Source organism: Anser anser (genome assembly GCF_964211835.1).
Source record: "Anser anser genome assembly, chromosome: 1".
Taxonomy (NCBI): domain Eukaryota; kingdom Metazoa; phylum Chordata; class Aves; order Anseriformes; family Anatidae; genus Anser; species Anser anser.
In genome coordinates, this window is record NC_139720.1 from 38,440,548 (window position 1) to 38,464,620 (window position 24,073).

The 24,073-nt window shown below is 39.8% G+C and overlaps 1 protein-coding gene across 1 annotated transcript in view; it reads right to left on the minus strand.

Moving 5' to 3' along the window:
* The window catches only part of CPM (carboxypeptidase M), a 32,870-nt gene extending 24,312 nt beyond the window's left edge, over positions 1-8,558 (minus strand). The window contains exons 1-2 of the mRNA XM_083824528.1: positions 8,355-8,558; positions 8,074-8,228 (exon numbers count right to left, since the gene is read on the minus strand). Coding sequence (XP_083680654.1) covers positions 8,074-8,228; positions 8,355-8,543 — 344 coding nt within the window. The 5' untranslated portion in view covers positions 8,544-8,558. The remainder of the gene's footprint in view (positions 1-8,073; positions 8,229-8,354) is intronic.
* Positions 8,559-24,073: the final 15,515 nt, after the last annotated feature.

Consider the following 24,073-nt stretch of genomic DNA (forward strand, 5'->3'; position numbering starts at 1 on the left):
TATACAATGCTCCAAAAAGCAAGGGAAGAAAACAAGTAACTTGTCTACTGTACACCTGAAGTTTCCTAGCATACTGAGCTCTGTGGGTTTGCTTGTTTTAAGGGGGGTATTTTTGTTTCTTTCTACATCTTTACTTTCCCAACAACAGTTAAAGGACATGAAGATAGATATGAACCAAAGTGTACCCACCAGCCACACTCGCTGATTTTAAGTTACACAAGGTCCCTGGCATTGGGAAGTTTACCGATACTATTTATGATATCCAGTTGCCACTTCTGTCTACTTCTAAGCAAACATGGAAATCTGCAGTCTTACCGAGGGAAGACAGCTGTATGTTGAAGACTTTCACAGCTTCTAAAGACATGAAGAAAAGCTTGACATATGTTCTGCTTCTAGACAACTAGAAAGCAATTGGTAGAGAAGAGACAGGAGAGCTGCAACTTTTCCCACAGCACTGGTTTTAGATAAACTGCTCACAGGAACAGCGAGTGGACTATTTCTAAATAGATCACATTTCCATTTCAAAGTTACAACAGAGATCCCAGTACGAGATAAGTTTTTATACAAGAAGTGTTTGGACTATGTTGCTAGGAAAGGTTTCCTTCAAACATTTGTTTGCAAATCTTCCCTCCCCCCAGGACAAATCCCTGATCTGGCAAATTTCACTGAAAAAAAACAACTTCCCACAAGATTTTCTGCAAGAATTGAGTTTGAGTTTCATTTGTATGCATGTATGTATGCAAAAAACCTGCACATATATACACACACTTTCACTATTATTTTTTGGGTGTTTGCCATGTAGAAGGCAGAAATGATTGACCAATTCACAGCAAACATATGGAAGAAGATTTAAGCAAATTATTTCACCTTTACTGCAAGAGAACAGGAACATGCTTACAGTCAGTTACCGCACCTCGAAGATCAACTTCTTCAATAGCTTATCTGTCTTTCAAGGCAAACACCTGACGATGACCAAGCTATGCACTCTTTATAAATTGTATAGAAAGCACAGGCATTCTGCCAGGGCATTACTGACAGGAAAGCAGTGTGAAGTCATGTTATCAGCCAAACATTGTAATACTCGGCTATTGGAAGACAAATTGCACGCAAAACTACCTGTCACACTACAGCAGTCAAACTACTGGTGCAGAAGGCAGAAGTGCTGTAGCTTTTCTCCTCCAGAGAGACATGCACAGTATTCACAGTTAGACTAATTCTAGTAGCTAAATCGCTAGAAGATGCAGTCAGAGGAAATCTGTTGAAAAAAATATCTTTCAACATTTAAAGCTTTTTAGCTTTAGCTAGTAGAAACAGACTTTAAAGCTGATGCAGTAAAGGTAAGCTCTATTTAAGCACCTGATTTAGAGTAAAGCTCAATTGGAAGCTAAAGATTTTTTGAAATGCAAACTAATACTTTCTTGCTTTTAAAGTCATGATTTATTTTTGAAGTCATGATTTAACTTGAACAGATAAGCTCTGAAGAACCCAATCCTTCTCCTCCTCTTCTGTTCTTTTTCCCTTCCCATCACAGTAACTCACATAATACCCTGCAAACAGAGTTTACAAGGCTGTTAACATCAAGCCCATCCATGATCCCAAACAATTTCAATAATAAAATGAACACATAAATCTATCTAGAATCTTGTTAACATACATTTCTTATGCCCCAAGTACTGACAAAAACTAGAACAAAGATGGTTAGGAAGAAAGAGACCAATGAGAAAAAGTGGCATGTAAGGGGGTAGATCAGAAAAGAAGCAGCCAAGAATGGGTAAAAGTAAATATCACAATAAGTTCTAGAGTGCCCTTTTTTTTTTTTTAAAGGGAACTTCAGACTTGAGCCAAGTGACTTTAGTGTGCTTCACATGGGGCCCTCAGAGTGGGAAACATCCCATTCATCCCTGTTTCTAAAAATGAACACTGAAAATCTCAATGCTTATATTATCTACACACGACATGCTTGCATGGTGAGCCTGCGATTCACAGGACTAGGGAAACTTGTGGGGTAGGAGACAAGGAAGGGGGAAGGGAACAGGAGACGTTATCAAGGACCGGAGACAGGAGGAAAGCCATCTGCAGCAGTCACTCAAACGGAACAAACAGAGGGTAATACTCCTATACACAAACATCTCTCTCACTATGTATACACAGAAAAAATTATCTCAATATTCTCTTTAAAGGCATCACATTCCCATGGATTTTCCTCTATACAATTTCTCTTTGTCTTGAAAACTTACAGTTGCCTTTATCACCTTCATGGTTTTTCTCTTTTTAGAAACATCGATACTCACATTTGGTTTGTGTGAGCATTTACTAATGAGTAGCACTGAGAAGCTTACCTCAGAGTACACTGGGCTAGGCACAGCCTTCTCATTCTATAGCGATGCGGTGCCAGGACCCCAGAAACTAACCAGGTAAGAGCAATTCCAGTGAAGTACAAACACTTATGGATACACGTTTCAGTTTTGTTTCCTCCAACAGTAAAACTTGTTTTCTAGTACTCAAAAGCATCCAGAATCTAAATTGTTTCTGATGTAAGTGCAATAAAGCTTGCAGTGCATTGTACTGCTGACAGTAGTAACCCAGGCTCCTTCCATGTCGTATCACAAGAAATCCCTGAAAAGAAATTCCTATTTTTCCCCATTTGTCAGCTAAATACACAGACTGCCAACAGTTAGACTAGACAAATACAGTAGCTGATCTTTTATTATTAAGATCCTTTTACTGGAGTGCAATGACCCCGAAGGCCACACTCCCCTGTTGAAGAGCCTCCCCTAAATACCTATAGGTGTTGATCATGCTGTAACAGCAGTTAGCAGATTAACATCAATTCCTGGCATACCTCGGGCACAACTTCCACTGATGTCTGCACAGAATGGTGTCTGGGACAGGTGCCTAGGTTCTCTGCTGGCTACATCACCAGGTAGGCACGCACTTCCCACCCCGCTACGTGGTCCTATCTCCAACCTGCCCTTGGGCTGAGTCGCTGCTGCTTATCGCATGGAGCCCCGAGCACCCGGCGTTCCCTTCTGCTGCCTGAGAAGGGAAACGCACAAATGTGGACAGGGAAGGGGACACGACGAGCTCCAACATGCGCGCGCACACACAGCAACCCAACCTAAAGCAGCCTGCATGTTTCAGCCTCTGTTTGTAGAGTGGGGATAGCAGAATGCTGATAAATGAGCTTTTTTTTGGTGGTCTAGTGAAAGTTGGTGATGTGTTTAAGATCAATGGCTGGAATGCTTCAATTTAAAAGCAACAAACAGAGCCACTGAAGAGTAAACAGCAGAATAGGATGGTTAAATCACATAGTTCTCACCTGAAAAAAGAAAAAATTACCAACTTTTCAATAGCCCTGTTGTAAGTAGCTATTTCCAAAAATTTTTAGTGAAACCATAATAAAATTTGGTCAGTTTGGTTTGTTTTGCTTTTCGTTTCTCCAATGACAGAATCCAACAAATAAAGGTTAGCCTGCTAAGCCAGCTCTTCAATGTGCAGACACAGAGGTACTTTATACTTTAAGCATATACAGCTTTCTTTGCTCAGTGAGGAGGAACTAGCTTCAGGAAGATGTTTACAACTGTTCCAGTGGGACTGGAATTCTAAAAATGCAGACTGGCCTCCAGAAAAGATAGATCTAAAACAAGCTGAAACTGCCATGCTATCACTTCATCTGAATCCAGAGTGTATCTGAAAAGTTCTGAAAGTGGGGATCTACTACAAAAGCCACTCAGCTGTTTCAATATTGCTTGGTTTTTTGCTCTCAGTGAGGTCACCAGTTCCACCTTTTAGAATCCTTAAGTCTGCTTTCCCATTCCTCCCCTCTATTCACCTTTTCTTTAAAAAAAAAAAGAAAAAAAAAGGAAAAAAAGTCTTCAACAATGAAGCACCACAGACAACACACACATTGAAATATCTTCTTTTTAATAATACACATTGTAAGATCTGTTTGCTATAGTCAGTCTGTGTTTCATAAGGCAGGTATTAGGCAGGCCAGGTGAATTATGACTACACCAGGTCCCATCCTCTAGGCTGACGCAGCTCTGGGGCCTTCCCTATTACCATACAGCACACATACTGTGCTGAGGTTGAATGCTGCGCAGATTAGAGAAGGCAGCTCCTGCCAAAGAGCTTTTACTAGCTTATTTAACAACGCATCAGAGACAAAGAACCAGGATATTACCCTGAACCATCACACATTTCCATTGTTTGGCCTGAAGTAACCCTGTGAGGGAAGCAAAGTTTCTCCTGGCAGACACATGCCTTTCGTAGCTGTATGGACGGGTCTCTGGGAAGGGAGGAACCAGTATTTTCTAGAACTTAATTGCATAATAAGTGGATTCTTCACACAGCGTTTATGAGAACTGTCAGCTGCTATTGACTAGCCTGTGAATAGCCAGCTCTGTCAATACCAGGTTTCAGGAGCTTTTTTTCCTTCCAACTTGTAAAGAAAAAAGCCATCATTAGTCATACATGGAAGCAGCCCAGAACGCAGCGCCTGATGTTCAGCCTGCATGAGCCAGATATCCTTGCCAGGTATTGAGGATTTATTACCTTTGATACCATTGCTTAAGCTTTTTCCACTGTGTTTATACACCGCGTCAGAAGTAACTGAAGCACTAATGTTCCTTTTGCAGGAATGTTAGGAAATGTACACATCTGAAGAATGAACAGGTCATTGCTAGTCTAGAAATCTTCCCAGAAATCTGACAGAGAAGCTGTGAATTTCCATGTAATTTTTTTGTGATGTAAATCACAAAACAGATTGAGCATCTTTTACCTTGGTTTCCAGTGAAGCTCTTGGTACTGGCTTTGTTTTGTACCTCACTGTTTATGTGCATCAAAAATAAACCTGCTTTCTAAATCTCACCTCACGTTTATCCACAGCAAATCATACTTGACTGCTTAGCTTTCCACGAAGAAATGAAAGCTCAGTGGGAGAGACACGAGTACTAGCTTTCTTTAACCTTGACCTTCGCAAGGCTTTCAGCACTATCCCTCAAAGTATCTTTGCAAACAAGTTAGGAACATGTGGATTAGATCAGTAGACTACAGCAACGTCGGAAACTGGCTGTTAGACTGAGCAATTAACCGGTGGTCAGTTGGTGGGTCAAGTGATGGCAACTTATCAGCATTGTTCCTCAGGGGTCAATACTGAGGCTGCCATTCAGAGGGGCCTTGACAAGCTGAAGGAATTTCTCAACAGACGACTCATGACAAGGGCAAATGAAAAGTCCTCCTCCTGGAACAGAGGGATAATCCCTCACATTGGGATTATCAACCCAAGAAACTAACCCCATGCTTGCACAGGCTGCAAACTGACTATGTAGGTTGCAGATCTGCAAGCTAGGAGTTGAAGGGGTGTCCATGGGGACAGTAAGATGAACACGAGCCGGCAGCATGCTCTTGCAGCAGAATAGGAACCTCTATGCTGGGCTGCATCAGCAAGAACATAAACCAGCAGTTGGAGGGAAATGGTTATTCTCCCCCAGTCAGCACTAGTAAAGTTATAACTGCAGTACCATGCCCAGCTACAGGCTCCCCAGTGCAAAAGGGATAACATCACACTGGTGGAAGTCCAGCAGAAAGCCGCTGAGATGATTACAAGGCAGAAGCACACTAGACCTGAGAAGAGGCTGAAGTAGGTCGGTTTGTTTAACCTGGAGAATCACACAGCTACAACCTCCCACTACCTAAAGGAAGATTCTAGAGAAGATGGACCCAGACTCTTCTTAGAGGTGCAAAGAAAATTCTAATCAGATGCAAGAGAATATATTCTCACAGCAAAGGTAGTTAAGTACTGGATCAGGTACCCAGAGATCCTACAGAATCTTCATCCTTGCAGATAGTCAAAACTCAAGTGGAGAATGCTCTGAGCATCGTAATTTAAAGTTAGCCCTGCTTAGAACAGGGCCTCAAGTTAGACAGCCTCCAGACCTCAATTATTCTATAGTCTGCCTGGAGCATGTGAGAATTCCATCATGAAGAATGTTTAGATATTCCTGATAAAGAACTACAAGCAACCACCTCCTGAAGTGGTGATACAGAGGTCCCTATTGTCCTTCCACACTGAGGCTTCAAGGGTGGACCCTATAGCCTTGGGGAACTCCAGGTCTACACAAGCCATAAATAAATAAAATCAAGCTTTCAGTTCACTTTCTTCATAATCCAAACCTAGATGACAGTATATAATGCTAGGTTGTTAAATAAAATTAGAATGAGACCTAGACTAAAGAAAAAATAAAATGAAAACAATAGCCATTCATGGAAACAGCGAAGTCACATCTGGTGTCCTTACAGACACCACTCAGTTCATAAGATTTTGTATTTATCATCTACAATCTCCGTATCAGATGTATCAAGGGTTGAAAAGAAGACTTACTACATGACATTCTCGGCTTTATAATATTTAAATTATTTTCTGTTTCTTATCCATAATTATGCTATCATGGTTTAGCTAATTGGTTAGACAGTTTAGTAGGACACACTAGTAAATCCATACAAGTGTGTGCATGCATATGCACATCGTTTTCAACAGCTTAACTGAGAAAAGAGGACTAGAACTTCAGCCTGTCAACCAAAACTGAAATTTTAAACAAAATTACATAGCCACTGTTCTCACAAGACTTTCTTGTAATATTATCAAAGAAAATAAGACCCTAGCTCAGTTCCATCCTCTAACACGTTTCACAGAACTCTACAGAATTTACAGCAGAAGTCGAAATCTAGCCCTATGGTTAAAAAAGTTAGCTAAGTCCCCTCGAGGTAGGAATATGGAGATGTTGATAATTAGTAGTTTGTACTTGAGGGAACCGTACATAAAGGGACTAGCCTTCTCTTGTGTGGGTGAATAACATATTTCAATAGGATTCTGCCTTCGATGAAAGCAAGAGGAACACAGCTTAACTTAAAGATTCCTCGTCTAGTTTGAGTCTTCCCATAATGAGACTTTCTTAGAAAGAAGTGTGGACGTGCAGAGACAAGGTTACACATCCATAGCAACAAGACAGGGGTTTGATACCTCACTGAAACTGACCAGACTCTTTCCAAAGAAAAGTCCCAGACAAGTAGGAGTGCATATTTAAAGAAGAAACTGAAGACACACAATAACACACGGAAGGATGTGTGAAAAGATAGAAGCTACTAGTGCTCTTCAGGTTTATCTACCTAGAAGCGCACAGATTTTAAACAAACAAAAACTACTAACAAAAAAAGTAAAACACAAGTTTCACCTGGCCTTACTGTTGTGATATGAAGTAGGATTAAAGGAACAAATGATGTTTCTAAAGAGTGATGTAATTTTATACATCATATAAAAGCATTTTTTGAAGTCTACTTAGCTTTTTTCCGTTTAATACTAAACAAATGAACATTAAAGTATAATAAATAAATGCTAACAAATACTAACCTTTCTAATCTCTTCAGGGGATAGAAAAAGCTTTTCTTTTTTTTTTTTCCTCCAAAAATTATCGTAAGGAAGTACCAATCATAGATAAGCCAAAATACCTATATGAGGCTAAAAAGGCAATTATTGATCAAGCTATTTTCCTATAGAGTTTGAGACTAAAACCCCAGTTCTTTACTTAAAACCGGATTCCAGTATGGAATTTGAAATCCTTTTTTTCTAGTCAGTCCTGCTTTAGTCAAACAGATAAAGCCAGAAGAGACGATCCTTTAAACGTAGTTAGAGACAAGTTAGAGACCCCACGCTGCTATCACAGCCCCACCTCGAGCGGGTACCTCGCAGAGGGGCAGCTACATCTCAAGCTCAGCAACATCCCTGTTTCTGAAATTGCCACTCGGTCGAGGTTTCAGTCTCGAAGAGAAGTAGGTGCCGGGAGAGCTCCTACCCTAGCCGCAGCACCGTAGGTGCCATCAGGGTTTGTTACTCACGTCCAAGCAAGAGGAAGAGGAAACTCAGGAGAGGCTGAAGCAGAGGCACCCGGCACTTAGCAGCCCCGCCGCCACCCAAGGCCACGGCACGAAGTTACGGGGACCCTCCTGGGGGCTTCGGAGGACAGCTTTACGGGCAGCGATCCGGCACGACCCCAAAAGAGCCGGTCCTGGCCGCACCTACCTTCCACCGAGCGCCCGATGCTGTGCAGGTGGGTGAGGGACGGGTGGGCGGCGTGAACCTCCCTCAGGTACGCCTCCAGCTCCTCGGTGTGGTGGTACCCGAAATCCAGCGCTGCCGCCAGGGCCACCAGGCAGAGGACGCCCGCCACCTCCTAGAAAGAAGCAGAGGAACCAGAGACCCCCGACCCCTCTCTCAGCGAAGCCCTGAGGGGCAGCCCCCCGCCCTCAGCACGCCGGCCCCCGGCGGGCAGCAGGTGCCTTCCCCGCCCCGCTCCTACCCCGGCGGCCGCCCGCATGGTGCCGCCGCTCTCCACGACTGGAGCCCCGGCGCCGGGCGGGGGCCGCCATCCCCCGCCGCCCGGCCTCGCCCTGCCCCTGACTGACGCCGGCTTCCTCCACTCAGCTCCCCCCGGCCCGCCCAGGGGCACGGAGGGAGGAGGTGAAGCGGGGGGACCCCTCCCCGCCATCTCCCTCCCCTCCGCCCGCCCCGCCAACGGCTCGCACCTGAGCGCCGGGCGGCTGCTGGTAGCGCGGCCCTCACTGGGCTCCTCGGTGTGGGACCGCCACCTTCCTCCTTCTCCTCCTTCTCCTCCTCTTCCTTCTTGTGTCTCTCAGTGGAGGTCGAGGGGAGAGAAGGGGCCTGAACATGAGGTGGGGGAGCCCTGAGGAAACGGAGCCTGTGTGGTACCGGGGGGTGAGGGCTGCCATGCCCCGGGACATAACCTGCTGCGTGCACGGGGCTCCTGAGAGGATTTGGTGTCCAAATCTAGCAATATCCCCGTTTAGCTTTTTTTTTTTTTTTTTTTTTTTAAACGAGTTGTTAATAGGATTCACTTGTTGAAAGGGCTGGATTCTATCTACAGAATTAAATGCTTTCCTTGGTTTTGCGCTAACCACATTGCCTTGGGGATATCCTATTCTTGGGATCCACCACAAAGGCTTTTTCATCACCTTTTGTTGTCTTCTTTAGGACTGAAAAAGGCTCAGAGGAAAAAATAAAGAAAAAAAAGTGAGGCTAGGCTCCAGCAGCAAAAGACAGGAGAGCATCAACATTTCTTGTAAAATATGATGTTGGAATACAAATGTCTGTAAATTCTGGAGAATTTTCCTGAGAAAGTAAAATGGCAGTTTTCATCACAATCTGCAGAAGGATTTCCTCTGCCTTCTTCTGAAGTTTCTCATCCTGGTCAATGTAAAAAAAAAAAAGGATACTGAAGCAAATGAATGTGTGAGCTAATCCCAAATAACAAGTCCCGAATCCTGGTTAGAAGACTCTAATAAAAAAAAAAAAAAGTTATCAGTAAATGAAGTTACCACTTTTTAAATTTTATTTATTTATATTTTTTTAACCCAGAAGCTTTAGGAAAAAAAATCAAAGTATATTTTAGCACAATCTGTAGTATCCCAATGTACTTCTGTTGAATACTGTTCCTTCTAGCATGGCGTTAGGGGGGAGGTGACAGCCCCATAGCCCTTCTCCCATATTTCAACTCCACCAAATTCTAACTCCCATAACTTGACAAGACCTTCTCACCTGTTGTCAAAGAAATTTTTTGTAAGACCTAAATATGGATGTCATTTACCTTCTTCACTTAAAGAAAACAGTTGGTCACAGTTACTTGCATTTGCTACATGCAATGGGAGAGAAGCTGTGGGGTTACACAGTGAATGTCTCCAGAGAAGCAGGAGGGAGAAGTCAAGTGTGTGAGCTTCACATTTCAGTTTGTGAGACTTGAATATATATATATATATTTATAGGCTCCTTGAAAGACAATCTGGTGACACCATTTGAGTAAGCAGAGAAGAAAATATGTTCAGCTGGTAATCCAATATATACATGCTTGGAAACAGTCCCATCGTAATCACATGAAAGCAGAGAACTATGACTCTAAGAAGAGTAGGGTGTTGGCAGCATTGTGAAATGACAGGGGGCTGTAAAAATTAATCTCAGTGAAATGAGGAACAACACCTTTGATACTAGGTAGTCACAGCGTTATCGCCTCTTGAAATTACACCACCCTTTACCGTAGCTAACAGAGTCATGGTTACATGAGATCATTACAGTTTTTAGGAATCTCAAAAACACTTTGAAATGATAGATTGTTTCCAAGATTGCTTGCAAGTTAAGACAAGTCAGCTTTTTTTTTGGCATTATATGAGTTACATGTTACTGAATCCATTTTTTGTTTGTTTGTTTGATTGTTTTCAGCCTGCATTGTACCTGAAAGTACAAAGCTTGAGGATACCTGTTGCTCTTGAGCCACTTTTCAGAAGGTCAGTTTAATCCAACCTGGGCAAATAATATTCTGGTATACACAGCTGTTGTTAAAAGTCAGTACTAATGACCAAATCCTGTACAAAATTGTAATAAATCTCCCACTGGCATCAGTGGTTCAAAATGAGGCACTGTATGTGTTAGGGCTGAAACTGATTGCAGTATCACTCTCAGCTCTCCAGTGCACAATGACCCCTCTAACGAAGGGAGACAAACAAAGCCGTATTGCTGTAAACAGCATCAGCTGCTCGCCTCGCAGTGACATTCAGAATCGTCCATTCAAATCTATTCGACGGGTGACTATTAAAGCTAGCACCGGAGCACGGGTTTTGTAGGAAGAAAACACATTTTTGATGTGAAACTCTCACCTGTGGATCTCAGCAGAGTTCCACAGGTAGGAGTAGGTCGAAGTAGTGCAATGATGCGAGTGGCTGTGTTGCCACCTAGTGACAGGTTAAGAAAATCCTGTCACAAGCAACAGGTGTGAAAAATTCTTCACACAAGAGTTAGGGAGCACTGTAAGATTGATACTTTACAGACATACAGTTGAGGTGCGTCTCAACAGTAAAAAGATTTTCTGGAAGGTTTTGTGACCTTGAAGAGCCAAGTCACACAGCTGATCTTGGGTTTTGAAATCTTACTCTGTGTTTCGTCATCAGTCTGCAGGATTTCTGCACTTTCCAAAGATTACTAAGAAAAAAGTAATTATACACATTATAATATGCAAAATATTCTTGGTGAGAAATAAAAAGAGGTCACTAGCAAGAATTAATTTTTTTAAGGATTGCCACTGCTTTTAAAACTTTCTCATTTGAAATAATGTCCAAGACTTACGGACTGGAGCTTCAGGTTCTTTGCATCTATTTAACGCCAAGGACCTGATGATCAGATTTGTGGTGTGGGAAAAAAACTTGAGATAGTTTTCCTTTAGTGAGATGGACCAGATAAGAAAGTTCAGTACAAGTGACAACACAGAAACATGAACCTGATACAACTTCACAGTCCTGAATTAGCGTAAAGCCAGATACCATCACTGGAATAAACTGCAGTGAAGCCATCCTGGTGTGTAACACCCACAGTGCTGAATTAACAGGCTGCTTCTTAGCATGGTGAAAGTTGGATCCCCTGCATGAAAGAGCACCAAAGCACAATGAGTTGTTCAAGCATTCACCAGCTTATTTGTTGTGTCTACCATTCAAGCAGCTCTCAGCTGAGGCTTGCATATTTGGTTCATAAATCTCCTTCCCTCCATCCCAGCACAAGGATTACCCCCAGAGAAGAAAGGGATACCCTGCTGTGTCTGGTAATCTGCAATTAGAAAACGATCCCAAGGGGGACTATTAGCAGCTGGTATAGTTTAGAGCTGTCCAGACAAGCACTGAATTAGCTGGAGAATCTGGAACCACAACTAGCTGCTTGACAAGCCTCTCACTCATCCTATCTTGCAAACAGCAAAATCTGCATACAGCAGATTTTGAGCTACTGTCTGATGATACATCGGCATGTGCTATGGTGGAACAGGTCAGTTCTGCTCCACGGTGGGTGAAAGCATTTGTTTATTTAGATACGGAAAGCATGGGAATGTGACCCCATTCAAGACAAATGTCTTGGGTGTTGTGTGCTGGGTATTGTAATACAATTGTAAAATGTTTTGTCTTTCTCCTCTTAAATTGGCTTATACTTGCCCTTTCAGTAATACACACAAAATTAGATCTAATTTGAAAATAGATTATTTCTGGAACAGCAGAATTTAATTTTGCAACTGGAGCATAATGGGTCCCTGGGTAAGTAGGAGCACAAGACTAACAACAGGGAGAGCCAGGAGGGTTTGGTGGGAAGTCCAGTGGGTTGGGGAATGATGGATTTCAGGGAACTAAGTGGGCAAAAGGAAGGGGAGGAATGTCCATAGAGGTTTTGAGGAGGTGGGAAGACTGGAGGCGGAGGAGATGGGACAGAAGGTAGAAATGTTATGGATACTTTTGTTGGGAAAAAGCAATGGGGAGGATTCAGTGGGGCATTTCATGGGGAAAGGGACTGAGAGTAGTCTTTCTGGTCATCAACATCCCGCTAACCTGACTACAGGATAACCAAATGTGAGGGATTTAAGATGATGGCATAGCACTCTGTTAGGTCTCCTAATTGGCATATGAAATGCATTTCAGGTAATACCATGGAAATTACAGACTCTTCATAGTTAATTTCTTGTTGATACTAAGCAACATTTTTGAGAAATCTGAAATTTGTCCCACCAGCTGAACCAATTTCAGCTTTCAACATTTGGAAAAGTTGTCAATTTTTGGAATAGCTTTTTGCCATTTTTGCTAATTATCTTCAGATCAAAATATCCTCCTAATTGCTGTTGTCATGAACAATGCAACACTGCTACTCACAATGATAGCTAGTCTGTATCTTTAAACAAAATTCCTCCAGGCCACTTAATCAACATATCTGTTTCAAGTAAACAATGGTACCATTTCCTGAACAAGAAAATAAGACGTTTTTGGAAAACTTAGTTGTGTAATAAAAAGATCCTCTATTTCTCTGCAGTGATTTATGCAAAATGGGTCTCTACACAGACAAACAAATAAACAATACACACTGCGATCTCCTATAAGTGACAAGTACACATTGTGGTGTTTTGAACTAAAATTTTATTTTGGGGGGAGAAATGAAAAGGTATCTTTCTAGATATAAAAAAATGCCAATCAGCAGTTTAAGAATGAATGTTTAGTGGTGCAGTAAACAAGCATGCAACTTGCTCAACCTCCTTGAAAGCAGCTGGCAAGTCTTTTCTTGGATTCATCTGTACTTGTTGTGTACTGGTTAGATTGCTGTTTATTAAGCCATATGGTTCTGTGAAGCTCCGGTTCTCAGAGATAAGGGTATTGTTTCATGTCCATCTTAAACCAACCTAAAACCGAGCTGTCCCTGAGAAAGTCGTCCCTGAGAGAGTCATCCCTGCACCCAGCCCTGCTGCCTCCCATTTTCCAGTGCAGGCACTCAAGCAGCCATGTGGACAGCTGGATCAGGGAACTGGTTCGTCTGGAAGGTATCCCAGCAAACACACACACACAAAGTCCAAAAAGATCTCTTCATTTTCACCTGGCCATATAAGCATTGGCCTTGGCTGAGGGAGCCGAAGGGCTAGATGGCCAGAGAAGGATGAGAATGTGCTTCTTGGGAAAGACCCACCGTGGCTCAGCCAGCACTGATCATGCATCCGCACTTTAGATGGAATATTTCAAGTGAACTGCCAGCAAGATGTAGGTAGGTATGTGACACCACAGGTCAGCAGAGAGCTTTCGGAACTGTGAGCCGTGCTCAGAAGAGAAAGGTTCTTGTCTCTTGACTCTCCCCTCAGTTCTGGTAATGGCTCATTCCTTAGAGATAGGCTGGACGTGAAATCCTATAACTCTTCTTCCCCACTAACAATATGGGCATAATAATACTGATTTTAACAACCTTAGATTACAGTTTGTCAAGCCAATTAAATAAAAATTAAAGAAAGACACTGCTATTACAAATATAGAAACTCTTGCTGGTCCTACACTATTGCTTATTCTGTATGGTGGTAACTATTGAATAGCTCCTTCAGATAAAGTCTTCCAACGCAACCTCTCATGACAGAAAGCTTACTAAGGTTTTTTTAATACTATTTGTGGCTGAAAAACTCAATAGTCTGCACAAGTGAGCACTAGAAACAATAACTTTTCTTCACAAATGTTTGCAAGTCCAGGGAGAAAAGCTACTCCCAAGATGGATATGGAGGCTGGCTAAAAAGCAGCCTTTAACAAGACACAATCTGCAAAAAAGAATCTTTCAGTCCTCTGGCTTTGAGGATACTTTATTAGATGTCATGTATAACCTCATCAAAAAATCAAAAATCAAAGTGAAAAATTGTTGCTAACACCAGAGAACTTTATTTTTTTTTCCTTGTTCTTTTTTTATGAAATGACTAGACAACTTAGAAAGCTTTGACATGCTGCAAGAAAGGCCAGACAAGTTTTAATTTTCCCTTTGTTCATCGAATCTTTATATGATTAAGCTTCTTCTAATATTACTTACAGAGACTTTTAAGTGATTTCTCACTTCAGAATGCTTTGTAATTAAACTAAGTTATGTAAGAATAATCATTTTGCTATCCTTCCCTAAGGGTAACCATTCAGCAGTGTTTCCTGTAGAATCAAATCCGTGCTTAGGGAAGATGTGCAGGACAAGGGACAATTTTGCATTCTTGGTGTGTCCTTGGAATGTATGTTTCTAAAAAACATACATTATAGCAGCCTTAAGCATGGCTCTCAGGCATCAAGCTGATATCTGAGCGAGACCCAGAGTAAAGCAGTTTTCTGTCCCAGCTTCAGAAGGAAACAAATCTTGTGGGTCAAGCATTTTTATTTTTATTTTATAAATATACAACTGTGTAAATATAATACAAAATTCTGCATTGGGAATGTGGTTTTCAAGGATTTAAGAAAGAGCATCTTCATCTCATTTGTATTAGTAATACCTTTTGGCAGTCTCCCACACAGAAAGCCTGAAAATACACATGAAAGAAAGAAAGAAAGAAAGAAAGAAAGAAAGAAAGAAAGAAAGAAAGAAAGAAAGAAAGAAAGAAAGAAAGAAAGAAAGAAAGAAAGAAAGAAAGAAAGAAAGAAAGAAAGAAAGAAAGAAAGAAAGAAAGAAAACCATCATTAATTCCCCAGAGAGCCTGTAGTAAGGAGATCACTAAATTGAGTTAACTTAAAAGATGCCCTCATACCAAGACATCTGTTTAAATTTCCACAACAGATAGCAAGGCTGAATGTTGCATACATTGCAAGGCTCGATGTACTGCATACCAAAAGCACTTCTGTAGTCCATTGTTTTTTGTGTAGTTTTAATTATTTTTCATTCTGTACAGTTTTAATGGATGATTATGAATCCTCAATCTGCCCTTTTCATTACATACTCAGTAACTTTTTTGAGGCTTTACCATGAGTGCTCCTATGCAAGTCTAGTTCCATGAAGAACTCTGTGGCAAAAGATTGGACTATTCAAAGAATTATTTGTCCCTTACAATGATCTTGTTGTGGGCTAATACTCTAAATTGCACTATATATTGTAAAAGTTGCTTCTAGATTGCCATGAATATGGATAACCTGACTTGATCATTCAAATATTGCCACTTCTGTACCCACTTTCTTTGAACACATTTATTTCATTTTGTCCTAATATTCGTAGAACTATTATGCTCCAATGTTTGCTTTTATTTCAAAGTGGCTGTCACAGTTCCATGTAAGCCTAATGTGGCTGCTGACTTACAGGCTCATGGTAGAGATCTTAGCTTCACAGTTGCAGATAGATGTTTTATAGGAATGGAACAGTTCTTACGGGAACTGGAGGAAGTTCCTGTATTTACTTCATCTCGTTTCAATTAATGGACCAAACTTAAAGGAGAGTCTAAGCTGGCAGAACTTGCACCTTCTTCTGATCCTATGGTGTAAGCTACATTAACATAAACTTAGACTTCTGACTTACTTTCCTTAGGTGCATATTTCATGAGACTGGACTTCTAAATTTGGTCCTTCTAGTCTAAGTGTATTCAGAAAGGTGTGCTCTGAAACCTCCTACTGAAGTTTCAGTAGGGTGGTCCCTATACTAAATCATCTTAAAAGGCTAATTTCTTTGTCTTAAAACAAATTATCATTTCTTTTCCCTGCATGTGAGAAAAGACAAAATATATTGAATTAATTATTCCCTGTGTAAGTTTATATCTAGGACATTATTACTTGTAAAACGACCTACATTTATTTCTTCCTCTCCAGCCAGTGTTGTCCTAATTAATCTCTGCATTTCTGGTACTTTTGTTTAGATCTAGAATTGCAAAAAAATATATATATATAATCTTTATCTCTCTATCTGTTGTCCAGCCATACCCAGCTGGAAACAGAGAATCACACAGCCATATATTCCAACAACTTTACATCTATGCAAAAGTTCCCTTGACTTCAATCACTTTAAGCCTATTATTAAGATTACATGTGTACTACTTTGTAAGAGAGGAGATAGGTTTGGGAGTTTTCCTAGATGGGAATTTTACTGTTCTAAAAATGTTTATTCACTAATTACTCTGGAGTTTACACTGCTTTACGTAAAATCAAAGTTGGTCAATGGACATACACATATGTAATTTCTATTATGTTTTCTTTTAATGGTTTGGGATCAGAATTTTGGTCATCATTAATTCCTTCTGTCCTATTCTGAAACAAAATTGCAGCAAGTTGCTAGGCCAACAGTGATTTCATGAACTTCCCCTGTCCTTTAGAGCATTTTATCTGGTTAAAATATGATGATATTGTTGCTTACTCTTGTTTAAAGGTGTACGCATCTCTTGCTCCCTTTCTTTCTTTCTCTGGTCAGAAATGACCATAAGGAATGTCCAAGGGAAAGTGTTATGAAAATGGATATACCTCCATTAAGTCTTTTTTTTTTTCTCTTTAATGACAGAATCTGTGGCTAAAATACTGTGACCAACTTGGAATTTAACTAATTCTAGTGGAAGAGTTCTAATTATATTCTCTATCCTGTTTTGCAAATCTCATCGATAATTCTTATTTTAATATATTTAGAAGTACAAAGGAGTAGTTTTGAATACAGTAGTTTAGTTTCTCCCTTTGAATTATCTTCTATCTATGAGTTCATAAAGGTTTATTTAGTATCTTACTCTATATGGGATTGAGGTCTCTGAGGACAATTAGTAGTGTATTGATCTCAGTTTATATAGTGATCCTCTTCCTGATATCTTGATGTACACATAGAATTGAAAAAACATTAGTAGAGTGGAAAAACAAAACAAAACAACAACAAAACCCAGCATTTAAAAATTAAGGAATGACAGAATAAAGACTGCTGCTCTAACAGTTACTTTCATACTTTGTATTATGACATATATTATATGAACTCAATTTTGTTTTCTGTACCCAGAACCCTTATTTTGGTCAGAGTAAACAATGAGTAGTGCCACTTAATGAGCAACTATTTAATATTTTGTTTCATATTCATTTTTCAGAGAGTTGCCCGCTTTCACGTCAGAGATCAGTCAACCCATCTCAGGGTTGTTCCCTTTTAAAAGAGGAGACTAGTGATGGAATCAAGCATTTCGTTAATACAATACAATCTTTTTCATTTAGGAAGAGTGACAGTCATGAAGTTGTGTCTTGCTGAACTCAGTAGGAGTCAAACAAGAAAAATTTTCTTCACTTACACTTTCAAGCAAGGTTAGCATTAATTCCACTGTCCCTCCAACTAGAGATCTTCTATAGAGACCTCTTCTACTGACCAACTTTGTACATATTTGCAACTGACTTATTTTAGAAATAAGTGTAATTCTCCTATTTTGTATTCAGGGTGAACTTTGAAAAAAATTTCATTTGCATGACGCTGGTATATTTCAGTAAGCCACTAATTTAAGCACAAAAAAGATATTCCAAACCCTGTTAGGGGGGACCAAATTGTTAATTATCTCCATTGTTGTTGTTGTTGTTTTGTCATGTTCATAAAAAATGAATATGAATAAATCATAAGCATTAATATATATTCATATTCCTGTTTGAAGACTGATGTTATCCTTATTTTACAGATAAGGCACTGGAGCACAGAAAAAAATAGAACCAAAAGTTTTCATCTCTCTTAGGAGCCAATTTGAAACACCAGCAAACTGATTTTTGAAGGTTGTTAGCTTTATATTGCTTTCTTTATGCTTAAAAGACAGCTATCACTGACTTCAGCTGCAGCTTTAAATACCAGACGCTTCTACAAATTTGACCACCCCATAGCTGTCTAGGTGCCTTAAACATAAGGGACACACCGTATCTGGTAAGTCTAGTTTTACAAAATTTCATGACATAGTGGAGGCAGAGACACAATCCTGTTCAACTGGTCGGTATTGGCAACCTTGACCTCATAACTCCGTGTTTTCTGCCTGCAGTCTGTGATCTCATGTAATCCCTTCCAGTTTCAGCAGCAAATGAGATCAGAATACTAGGCTCAGCTATGACCCTTATTTACAGCCTAAATTCAAGTGTCATTTAACAGGTCTGTTACAGGGCCTACACATGAAGGGGTCAGGAAAAGGATGCAGGGACTTTCTATTTTGCAATGATACTCTTAGCAAAGAGATTTTTTTATGTAGTCACCCCCCCACCCACCCACAAATATCAAAAAACAGTATAAAGAACAAGCATTTATGTCATCCCCTATATGTTTCAAGCACAAGGTTATATTTGCTTACTGCCAATACAGTTAATGAGAGTCCATTATCCTCAGTGTCAACAGGTTCATCTGGGACAGGGCCAATGCCTTTCAAAAAGGTTTGATGCCAGCAGAGATTTGGGAACCTCAGGGATTTGCTCTCAGCCTCAAGTTGGGCACAGTATCCTCTTCTTACCCAGCTTGACTTCTCACCTCCTCTGCACACCAACCTCCTCCTTTTCCAGTCTGATTCACCCTGCTGCTTGGCTTCTTTTTCCAGTTTCATTTTCTTTACTTAACAAGACTCACAAGATGTACCAAGGACATTCCAAGGCCCAGTTTGCCTCCACTTAACTGAAATAAAAATATTATATTACTTTCTTCTGTACTGTGTCAACCACTGTATTTACCAACTAATTTTTAGCCGTTTTCTGGATATAGAGGAGAAACCACCTACCTCTGAGTGAGGCTGACAGTGAAAAACTTGACCTCTAGAAGTGATCATTTGCTTCAAATATATCCTTGTGACTTATTTTCTGTATCGGCAACAGCCTCAAAAATATCCTCTCATTTTCAAGATCATGAGGTTTATCAAAGTTCTGTGCTTACATTTCTATTTTCAGCATTGTAATCAACTGAATACTTGAGAAATTCAAATAAATTGAACTTCTGTACCCCTGAAATGACTATAACTCTTGCCTGTCACATTAGGTAAATCTGTACAATGCTTAAATGCTTGCATACTGTCTTTTTCTAGGGTCAGGGTGCATTACATTAATCAGTTCATTTGCTTGTATCCTACCATTTCTTTCTACCTTATTTATATTATCTTAAGTGAATTATTGCACAAGTATTTGGTGATTGCTGATCTCTCTGTAATTTTGGATAGTTTCTATCATATTTGCTAAAAGCTGAATAAACAATGTGGAAGGGAAGCACCATGAAGACAAAGGAAATAAAGTGAAGTAAACCATTTGCTGTAGAATCTTCAAAAGACTTTTTTTTTTTTTTGCCCTTTCAGCCTGATTACCAAGTATCATGAGATACCCAGCAGGTTGCAAGGCCACTCCTCGGATTTTCTTGAAGGCCACAAGTATTTTTTCCTTTCTCTGTGTTAACATTGGGGAAGATGTGATGACCTTCTCAAAAGCATTTAGGAAGCAGCCTAGGCCATAGTAGGACAAGGCATTCGAACAGTTCATTGATCAGACTATTTTCTTCTTTTACATATCACTGTGCCTTCTTGTCATCAGCGGCCACACAATCTCTCAAGTCTTTTGTGACTTTAGGCTCTGACATTTCTGTTTTATCTGATATTGCCCCACTAATAGAAATCCATCAGGGCAGTGGAGCATAATAACATCTGAGTCTTACTAATTAGGAAATTAGGAAAATAAAAAAATATAATTTCCACACTATGTCAGTTTTTCAGAGGAAATCTAAAATGATAAGAGGACTTTTCAGAACTCTGTCTTGCTGACCTAATAGATGACAATGGTTTTCTGTGTCATGCCACCTACTCATTTCAACTTTAACATCTAGTTTGAAAGGAATTTCATATTTTTACAGACTGCAGTGTATGAATTCTCACACATCTGTTATTTTTCTCTTTGTTTACATAGTCCTCCCCTTTTGTTGAACCTTTTTCCTGTCAACATAAATAAACAAAGCTTGTTCATAAAATACAAAACAATTGCACAACTATACAGACAATAAATGGATATAAGTGGATACTTTGGGAAAGGATAGAAAATACCTATATGAATCAGGGGGAGAACAGATATTCATTCAAAAGGATAAATTGCCAGCAAAAATGAGGGAAGAAGAAAATTTGACTTTGAGATGCCCACTGATAATAAAACTGAATTTTCTTAGCAGAGTGTGTATATCTCTCTTCCAACGCTTAAAAATCCAACTATTGTCACTCTTTTTATGCCTCCACTTATGCCTCCTATTTGATCTGAGAGACCTATAAAATTGGAGACAGCAATCAGGCTGGTAATCTAAGGATCTCAGGTTCTGATTCAACATCATTCATCCAGCAAAAAATCTGAGCACTCAAGAGTCTTATCAAGAAAACACAAATACTTGAATAGCTAAACAATTCATCAACATGAATACGTAACATAAGCAAAGAAATAGTTCCAATAAATTCTGTATGACAAATGACCTTGGTCATGACTAATGACCAAAGATCCTTGTTGTTCTGTTCCTTATTCCTTATTTACAAAGAAAGCTGTGGATCAAATTCAGTTTTGCATAAATAGACCTGAGTAGTACCTTCAACTTTGTGGGAGATATGTGAAGTTACATAACGGCTGAATTAAGTCTAAATATACATACAGTTTACGTAAGTTTCATAAAGAACAACGTATTGGGAGTAGAAATAAAGTCTTTGTATTAAATATTATAATCTAAACAATGACAAGACATACACAGAGAAATGATATTATCAGGGCATTAAAATACAAAGAAACTGAAATATTAGAGAATTAAAACCCAAGGTAAAACCACTAAATTCAAACCCAGAACTTATGACTAAACCTAGTCTCTGAATTGACTATCTTGACATCCTCTTCACTGTAAAAAAGACAAACCCAACAGTTTATACTTTGAAATGACACAAAACTCAGAACCTTTGTTTCATCCCTAGTTAAACTCTCAGCCTGTGCATGAAATATATTGACAAATAAACACATTCAACAGAACAAAATTTTAAGAATAGTGAAGGCAGAACAAAAGAGCCTTTCACTAAAAATTCCGATTGCAAACTTGTATATTACAGAAGGATATTGTCAATTCATTGCGATCGGAAAAGGCTTTGAATTGAATGGTCAAATAAACTGCTTATCTTGCTGGTGTAAGATTGCTCGAAGGCACAGAATGGAATTTGCAGCAGCCCTGCTACACCTTTGTCTCTTTCAACCTATACATGTAAGTGAAGACTGAATTCCAGCTTGGAACCCTGTTTGCTTAAAAAGAGTGTTTCATGGACATTTCAAAATAATCTGGTCAATGCTTTGGGAAAATTACACACCAAAAAAAAAAAAAAGTATATAGTTAATCTGTTGTTGCACCCTGTAAACAAACACAGAAAAAGAGTTTAGGTTTATTATAGCCCTGTACAGAGTGCTGGGTGTGTTGCTATTTTGCCTAACCCACTAGATACTCAGGTTCGTCTCATCTTACAGGGACTCTGCACTTTATCCTATGGTAAATGCTCTAGCTCCACAAACAGTAAGTTAAGGTAAAGAAAGAAAAACGCAGGCAGGAGATTTAAAATCTATGAGCAGCTTTATTTGGGAGGGATTTATCCATTTAAACTGTTGTTACGGTTTCCTGAGATGACTATTTGGATTGCAGTGTAGGATCAGGCCCTGACACAGGAGGCTAAGGTGGCCCTTCAGTTTTACTGGGATCGTTGGCTCCACTGTCACACGATAAGCTAAGACTGCTGGGGCTAATTTAGGGACACCAGGCTCTTGCCAGCTATGGAGTGAAGAATTCTGTGTAATGAATGTGTTGAGCGAACAGCCACACAACAGTTGTCCTATGTCAATAAATATTGTCTTCGTCTGTAATGGTTCATGGGGCTGCCGCAGACCAGCATTAGGTATTACATACTTTTGAAATGATGAGGGTTCTCTGGATAGTTTTTTGAACAAGTTTCCTGAGAAGACTCACAAGTCAGGCTTCCTTACCCTTCACTAGAAGTCTTTTCAAGGTCAGCCTGCTTCGCAGGGGTATTTTTGTATGTTCTGAAAGATTTAATATTGTCCTTAAGCCACTAACACACTATTGCCTTCTGGTACGGACTGTTACTGTGTTAGTTCTCTGTATTCACAGAAAAGAGCTACAGTAGGGCTGTTGTCCTGCTGTTCTGGGATGCACATCACTGAGCCAATCTTGTCCTTTCACTGACGGTATCTGGACTGTTCTGATGTCTAGGACACTGCAGTTTTGTTTCCATTTCTCTGACTATATGCTTTGTAATGCCATTTCCTACCAGCATGCCCTTTCCATTCTGGTAGACAGGAATTTGGCCCCACCATCTGTTTCTCCAGCTGAAGGCAAATTTTTACAAAATATGTCCTCTTGCATCACAATCTTAATATTCTGAAAGGCAAGGAAGCCCAGAGAACTGCTCTGTGATTCCAGGAGAAATTACTGCAGAGCCAGTCCATGCAATTTGGTTCACTGCCACCAGTCCTACAGCAGGCATTATTTCTAACGTTACATACATAGTGTTATTATGTGTAACCAAATCTTCCACTTCTGATAGTCTGCAAACCTATCACGGGCTATCGTTCACAAGAGCAGAAAGGGTATTTCAAGCACCCTTTTGGCTAAAGGCTCCTGATCAGCACTAAGCAACAGCTCTTCTAGGAGGAGTCATCTGCTCTTTCCTATACCTGGTCCTGACATGTAATGGCAGCCTATGGATGGCATGTAATCACTGCTTCAGTGTATTGCCATTATTAATTTTGCTACACATTTCATTTTTATATCCAATACAATTTGTGCCATTAACATAATCATTCTAAAACTTAAAATGACAACTACAAAAGGGAAAGCCCCATTTGAAAATGTCTGTAGTGGTGGGAAGCTACCATAGGAGGGATTCCCATCACAGTAATCTCCTTGTCATTCTAACATACCATAATTCCTGGAAAGCCACCTAGCTGACAAATCCAGTAAAGGCAGGATGTCAAGTAAAGCATACATTTCAATAGTTTAGCATATACTTAAAGACAGTAGTTTAAAGTTATCAAACAATTGCCTTTACATGATGGAGTTTGTCATTTCTTTGTCATGTCACAATTCTAATTGCATCTGTTCGTGGAGATTACACTAAAAATACACATTTTTGTCACTTTGTGTACTGAAAATATTTACATACACAACTGACCCCCATTTCTAATCAATCTATAAAGTTATATACGATTAAGAGAATATAAGCAATCATCTGATGGTTGTAGGTGCGGGTCTCCATTTTGCACAGGCTGGTTTGGAATTTGGGCTAGCAATATCTGGCTAATGAAGCTATCCAGAAAGTTTAATCTTGCTCTAGTCCATCTTCACGGATTAATAGCAGGGTTAAAACCCTGAGTGAGCAGGTGGATTTGAGATTGTACAACCCAGTGGCGGTGTTGTTCTTATAATACTGTTGTACACTTCTAACATTATCTGGTCAAGTCTTAACAAAACAAACAAACAAACAAGAAGTCTTAATATGGTTAATATGGGATTTATTTCGCTGTGTCATCTCAGTTTGTTCATATTTTTTTCTTGTCTTCAAGTTCACCCATAGCAATCATCCTGGTAATATATCTTTTCTCTTTTGTTTGCACATATATGATAATAAAAACAGAACAAAGACTGCTAAAAAAAACAAAGAACCTCTCTCTGCTGGAGCTTCTTTTGATCTGTTTATCGGTCCTCATTTTGTGTATGTTATCTATTGCTTCCATGTCATCTCTATAACAAAATATA